Source organism: Amblyomma mixtum, chromosome 3, assembly GCF_055824585.1.
Source record: "Amblyomma mixtum isolate Tamu chromosome 3, ASM5582458v1, whole genome shotgun sequence".
NCBI classification, from domain to species: domain Eukaryota; kingdom Metazoa; phylum Arthropoda; class Arachnida; order Ixodida; family Ixodidae; genus Amblyomma; species Amblyomma mixtum.
In genome coordinates this window covers 135029326-135035861 of record NC_143014.1, presented here as the reverse complement: position 1 = coordinate 135035861, position 6536 = coordinate 135029326, and the positions used below count along the sequence as shown (strand labels likewise).

The following is a 6536-nucleotide window of genomic DNA, read 5'->3' as shown; positions in this document are numbered from 1 at the left end:
CGTCTTCATCCGGCAGCAGCTGCTTCTCGAGAAAGCAACTTGGGATCCCGTCGCTGTTTGCGTTTCGCCTCGGTTTCCCCAACACGTACTCCATCGTCTTATCTCATCTGCAATTTCCGTTGAGCTTAATTGCGCACTTCGAGATCTTGACGAAGTTGGCTCGACCGCTCTCGATCGCACTCACAACGGAGTCGTTAACGGCCGAACTCGCTGCTAGAAAGTCTCAGAATATCATCTGAAGTTTTCTTTAAACCACCGCGTTCCTTGCAAACACGAGAAAAAAAGCGCCATGTCTTTTTTTTTTTTTACCGAAGTGTTGTTTTTTTTTGCGCTTTCATACGCCGGCCTTGCATGTGCCGCGCGCTGAGAGCCTGGTTAACGGTAATTATTTCCAAGCCGTTCCTATTGCTTTTAATCGACCATTAACGCTATTTTGCTGTCTTTCGTTCGTTTCACCATTGGATGCAACGAAGCTAAATTGATCTCCAGAAGTTGCCAGCGCAACGTGACTGTTTCCTGCTCCCTCCCCTGGCGCTGCCTTCCACTGTTCTACAAGGAAAAGCTGTTTTATCGAGCCTAGTCCGAGCAATAAGCCACAGCTGTATCGCAGCATGAGCGCCCCTCTCGCGCCCGTGGCCGCTTCTTCTTTGCGGCTCAAAGCGGTGGTCGCCTGGGGCGCCCAGCTCCTTCGTCATGGCAGAAGTGGAACCTTCGGATTAGCCGGAGTCGCCAACCGAGATTCGACATCCTCAGGAGTGTGAGATACATCGGCCAGTGCAAAATCCCGCTTTTGCCAAAAGTAACCAGGTGACACGGTTTGCTTCAGCTGTATAGTGGAGCCTTTCACGGCACCCCTAAAAACCAAAAGGTCTCACCGGCTGAGGACAATGCTCCTCCTTGCGTTACAGAGATTTAGAGCTGAAGAGGTGCTATAAGGGCTCAGCTACACGGCAATAACAAAAACAAGAACTGCTGCCTGGTTACTTTTGGCTATGCGAACGTGAAGCTGCTAGGCTACGCGGTCAGGCGAACATCGTCGCCAGATGAACACAACACTTGTTTGGAAGTATCGCAAGCGGGAGGGAGACATTTGGTCTAGCTGCCCCCTCACGCGTGGCCGGAAAGTCGCAGGAGCAGCCGCTTGCTAAGCGTGGGCTGAAGGATGAACTTCAAACAGCAGCGGGAGTGCCGCGGCGGGGACAGCCTTTCGCTGTTCTGTGTTAAGCATGCAGTACCTTAGGCGAAGTTTTAAGGTAGCAGAGCCAGAGAACCAGTGCACTGTCCATGCGGGGTCAAGCTATGACCGGGTCACTCTGAACGAAGTCAGCCTTCGCTGCATTTCGAATGGGTTGTAGTAATAATGCACATCGGTTCAGCACACAATTTTTTTTTATTTTGCTGTCCACAACGCTAGTCGCTACAGTCGAAGCTGCATGCTGCTTTAGCCTTCAGCAATGATGCCAATTAATCCACGTCGCGCGTGTTGCAGTAACCAAACGCGGCTACCGAGTGCGGCATAAAGAATACGAGCCTAACACTGTGAAAATAAAAAAAAAGACAAGAGAACATGAAGCACTGAAGACAAAAAGAAAGCACAAAACAGTCGCTTCTCTGCGAACACTAAACACAAGGACATGTCCAATTAATCCACATCGCGGTGTTGCAGCAACCAAATGTGGCTACCGAGTGCGGCATAAAGAACACGAGCCTAAGACTGTGAAAAGAAAAAAAAAAGACAAGAGAACATGAAGAACTGAAGACAAAAAGAAAGCACAACACAGTCATTTCTCTGCAAACGCTAAACACATGGACATGTCCAGAGTGCAAAGTCTACTGCCAGTCTAAAAAAAAAAGACAAGAGAACATGAAGCACTGAAGACAAAAAGAAAGCAAAACACCGTCACTTCTCTGCAAACACTAAACACATGGACATGTCCAGAGTGCAAAGTCTACTGACAGTCTGAAAAAAGGCTAGCAGGCTGGCTTCTTGACATCAAAACTCCTTCTGAGTCACGTGCCAGTTTTTTTACCAAGAGTGTTCCTGGTAGCTCTCTTCATAAGACACATCAGAAAAAAAAAAGCGAAAAAAAAAAAGCTAGCATCTGCAGTGACACTGGCTGCTGTTTCGGCGGAGCGAACCCTGCGGAGCTGCTATTTTGCATCGAACTTTAGCAACAGCTTGTCGCCTGAGACGTAGCCGTTCGTGTCAAAATAGTCAGCTTTTACGCTCTTGGAGCTCAACGAGGGCTTTGTGATCTCACTACTCCCAGGCTTTAGGCACTTTTCTTTCAGGTCCCTCTTAGTGTCGACGGTCAAAGCCCGCACCTTTCCTTTATCCGTGTGATGAAGAATGCTGAGCGTCAGCTTCTTATCGAGGGGCCACTCGAGGAAATTGTCGTAAATCCCTCTTCGCACGTAGAAGGAGAAGCGAAGCCTAAGTGTGCTGGCAGTTTTTTCCAGCATCAGACCGGGGACGATCACGTAGCCAAAGAACTGTGTGGTGATGTCATGGAAGAAATCCGCGGCCTCGCCCACAGCAAGTGCCCTGGACTTCAGTTCCGACCAACCCTCTAGGTACCACTGCACGGGTAGCGAGACACGCACGCGCTGTCGCAAAACGTGCTTTCCGAGGCTTATCAGGTGGTCGATCTTTTCCGCGACGTATTCTTGAGACAGTGCATCATCGGTGCCCCCCTCTTTCTGAACCGCCTGGAGAACTTGCGTAGTTTCACTTCTGATTTGGTCCGCCAAGGCACCTGATGTTTTCTCCCCTTTGAGATGTGAAGTAACCTCCTCGCAGGCCTTCAGCACGAAGACAAGCTCTTCTGGCATCAGTTTACCAAGCGCATCTCTTACAACGTCGATCCCAGAGACAACCATGCGCACAAGGCGGCCGATCTCAGCGAGATACCCGTGCAGCAGGGAAGACAGGACTTCGCCGTTAGCGTTGTTAGATGCAGAAGGTGCTTCCGTTCCACTCACCGCGACAAGAGCATCAGCTTCCTTTCCGCTGCCTCCCGTAGGGCCCTCTGGGCTCAACTCAGTCTCGCCTTGGTCATGTGGAAGCGCAGAGACCTCCGTCAGAGTTGGCTGGTCTTCGGAAGTATCACTCTCTCCTGTCTTGCCAGTGTCTCGGATGGGAGCTGTTCCTCCTTCGGCTGTGCTAGATGTCTTAGTCTTAGGCACTGCCCCTCGGCCGCTGTTCGGTTCAGACATACTCAAAGTGCTGCTCGTGAGTATAGCAGCGACATGCGGATACTGATGGCGTCCTGGCGGCTCTGCTTCGGGTGATGCGCCGTTAATGCCCGGCTGTAGTCCTCGCCCTTTAACGCTGCCTTCCTGTGGGGGCCCTGGGTTCGGCACAACCATAGGTGATAGGCATAAGAGGTTTTCTGCGACTTCAGCATCCGAGGAAACACTGGGTGCCTTGCTCCCCGTCAGCAGGTCGATTTCCCGGTCTACAAATCTTGGTCTCTCTGATGACTTGGAATGGGCTGCACTTGGGAGCTGATCGTACAGATACCGCGCTACAGACGTCGGGGTGTAGCTGTCAATGGCAGGTGCTTGCTCCCCGCTGAAGACACTGCGTGGCTTAGGTCCCCGTGCTGTGTCACCGCTCGGATGAATGATGGGCGAGATGTTTGTCGGATGGTATTCCCCAGTCAAGGCAAATGCCGTTAGACTTGGGGCGACGTCTTCACGCTCGAGCTCTGGATGTTGGTCCTGAGTGAGCAGTAGGTCTCGGCAGACTGCAGTACTCAGGTGTCGGGAAGTGGCCGGGGATTCCGGTTCGAGTTGCCTGATGGTGTCTTCGCCCCCAAGCAGCGCACTTAGGTTGTTCTGCAGCAGTGAGAGCTGCTGCGACCTCTCCGGGCTACAGCCTAAAGCCAGATGTGCGATGACGTCGCCGTGAGCGATCGCTTGGCCGCACCTGGAGCAGTTAACGGAGTGGTACAAGCAGTCCTTATGGAAGTGTTCCAGAATCAGGAACGACGGTCCTGTGACTGCGCAGCCTCTGTCAGCGTTCCAGCACCTTATCTGCAAGACACAAAAACGAGAAGAAATCGTTTTCCTTCACGGTAGCAGCTGAAAACAGACACAATGGGCAGAAAATGCAAGTTCATAATTCTTGTACATAAATTTTTAGTATTGTAGCATTGTGAGGTAAATATTGAAAGGAATGCTGTAACAAAATCTTTCTTTTAAAGTTTGTCCACCGCTCGCATAGAGGAGTTAAAACTGCCGCAGAAAGACAACTCGGAACGTTTTTGACGGTACCAAAAACGTTAACAGAAGAAAAACCGAGCCTGCCGAGGGGATACCTGCGAATATATTGATTGTTATAGTGATATCTTGCGATATACGAAAAATTTGCGTTCATTAACTATTTCCCGTTAAAAAATGCGACTTTCAAGAATTTCTGGGTATAGGAGGGCTAGAAAGTTTTACCTGGTCATTTTTTTTTGCATTTCTCTTATCTGATTTCGCTTCGGCGTATGGCGCTGTGCTCGGTATCGCTGCCTTTGGTGCGAAATTAAGTTGATAAGCAATGCCTTTTGCACCCATTCAGTGGTCGGAGCGCTCTCTGGTGCTCTGGATTGTCACCCTGGCGACGAATTGGGATCTTTGTAGAAAAAAGAAACTTTTATTGCACTTGAAAACACTGGTCTTTACAGCCAGTCGCGTGGAGGCCAAGCAGTTTGAGAAAAGCAGGGGCTCACTATAGCGCGCGGGTAGAAACAGGCGCAGGCGTGAATAATTTCTCATGGAAAAAGTGCACTGACCCAGGATATTTCCGTGAAGGTTCTGCTCGAAAGATCGACACGTAGAGGACCTTCATCAACATGCAGGCATGTAACGCCACCCTACTAGCGCCACGGGCACTTCGTTGAAGTTGCGGGTAGGCATCCACGGCTGACGCTCGTCATCGGAGGTAGAAAGTAACATGCCCCAGTCCCATGCGTCGCAGACAACGGATGTGGGGTATCCACATCACAGACGACAGCTAAACTTTAGCCGGGCGTTTGATCTCGAGAGCGGGGTGGAGATAAAGGCTGATCTCCATGGGCAAATCCGAGGCGCACGAGCGCTGCGCCTACGCGCCCAGCACTGCGCCGCGACAAGCGTCGGAAAACTTACGCAACTCGATGGCCTGTCGCCTACTGTCGCCGGTACTCGCGCTCAGCTGAGTCAGCTCGCGAAGGGCCGTACCGAATGCCGAGAGAACTGCGTTCTCTGATTGGTGTACACCGACCGCAAACCAGCGAGCCACTTCCTGCGCAGGCGCGAGCGCGGCGCAAATATCTGACATGGGCAGATATTTTTTTTTTCCTAGGGCCTAGTCTAAAAGGCAAATGGATGCCTGAAAAAGAGTCCGCGCCAGCGCCAAGCGCCAGTGCCAGCTCGCGTCCGCGCCTCGCGCATGCGCAGACCGGCTCCGGCGTATGCTGGTACGTGTAGGCGCTGCGCTCGTGCGCCTCGGATGGTCCCATGGAGATGCGCCTTAAGGGCGAGTAGCACCTCTAGTTCAAGCAGTGCTAAGAGATAGAAGTGTCACGAAATTGCAGAACTAGCGTAAATGCTGAGACTCCTTTTAACTGCATGGAGATCGATACTTCGGGGTGCAACGGCGTAACGATTTGGACGAAAGAAACGTACGCCGTCCGTCCGAGTTGATAAAAGTAGGTCTACGAAATACTGAACATAGCCTAACGCAGCCCTTATGAAGCGCTTCGCCGCGCGACGTTTCAGCGGTGCACACGTAGCAAAGCGGCTTCGATCGCTTTCACTTACGTGCCGGGCGGCCAAGTCTGGGACGGTGAAGGGCATGGTGGCCACATCCTGCTGGCGAAAGCTGAGGGCGTCCAGGGCGCATGCGTAGCTCCTGGTAGCGCACTGGGAGTAGCAGCCTGCACATACGATATGGCAGCATGGCAGCATCATCATGGTTGCACAGACACGTCCGCAGTATGTGCAGTAGCGACTCGGGGGTAGCGGCTCCAAGAAACAAGTCTTCCGCCAGTCGAGACCATTGTCAAATCCGTAGAGAATGTAGGTAGTGTCCGCCCGCTCTGCCGCCGATGCCATCTCGCCCCTCGCCGATGAGGTAGTGCGGGCCCTGGCGTCTCGGTCACGGTCTCGGTACACCGAACGGCCGCCGCCGTCGGCTGGTGTCCAAGCCCTCGCCTTCGCAGTTCCAACGGAGCAGCAGCTGCTGCTGGAAGACCGGGTGTTCCAGGGGAAGGAGGACCGACGTGTACCGGCGGTGCCCTGGGCTACGTGTCTGAACGTGCCGCGCGCTCACGCTGGAACGCTGGCTCGAGCTGATCACAGCACGCGAGAGGAGAACGACGACTCACGAAAATTAAACGCCTGTGAATATTCGTGCCCTATTCGATCACTCAAAGGAGATGTGACTTTTTATTATTTTTTAAATTTTGGGCAAGAAAAGCTATTAGCCATTCGACGATCCTTTACAGTAAACAGGAAGGAAATAAAACGATATTTATTTGCGGACCAAAATAAGCTGGCTTTTG

At 52.1% G+C, this 6536-nt stretch overlaps 1 protein-coding gene across 1 annotated transcript; it reads right to left on the bottom strand.

Moving 5' to 3' along the window:
• Positions 1–2151: 2151 nt before the first annotated feature.
• On the bottom strand, positions 2152–6087 carry LOC149352018 (uncharacterized). The gene is made up of 2 exons (XM_089577111.1): positions 5794–6087; positions 2152–4038 (listed from the first exon to the last, which is right to left on the bottom strand). Exons 1-2 carry the CDS (start codon positions 6085–6087, stop codon positions 2152–2154), a joined length of 2181 nt encoding a protein of 726 aa, XP_089433237.1.
• Between the last annotated feature and the right edge of the window lie 449 nt (positions 6088–6536).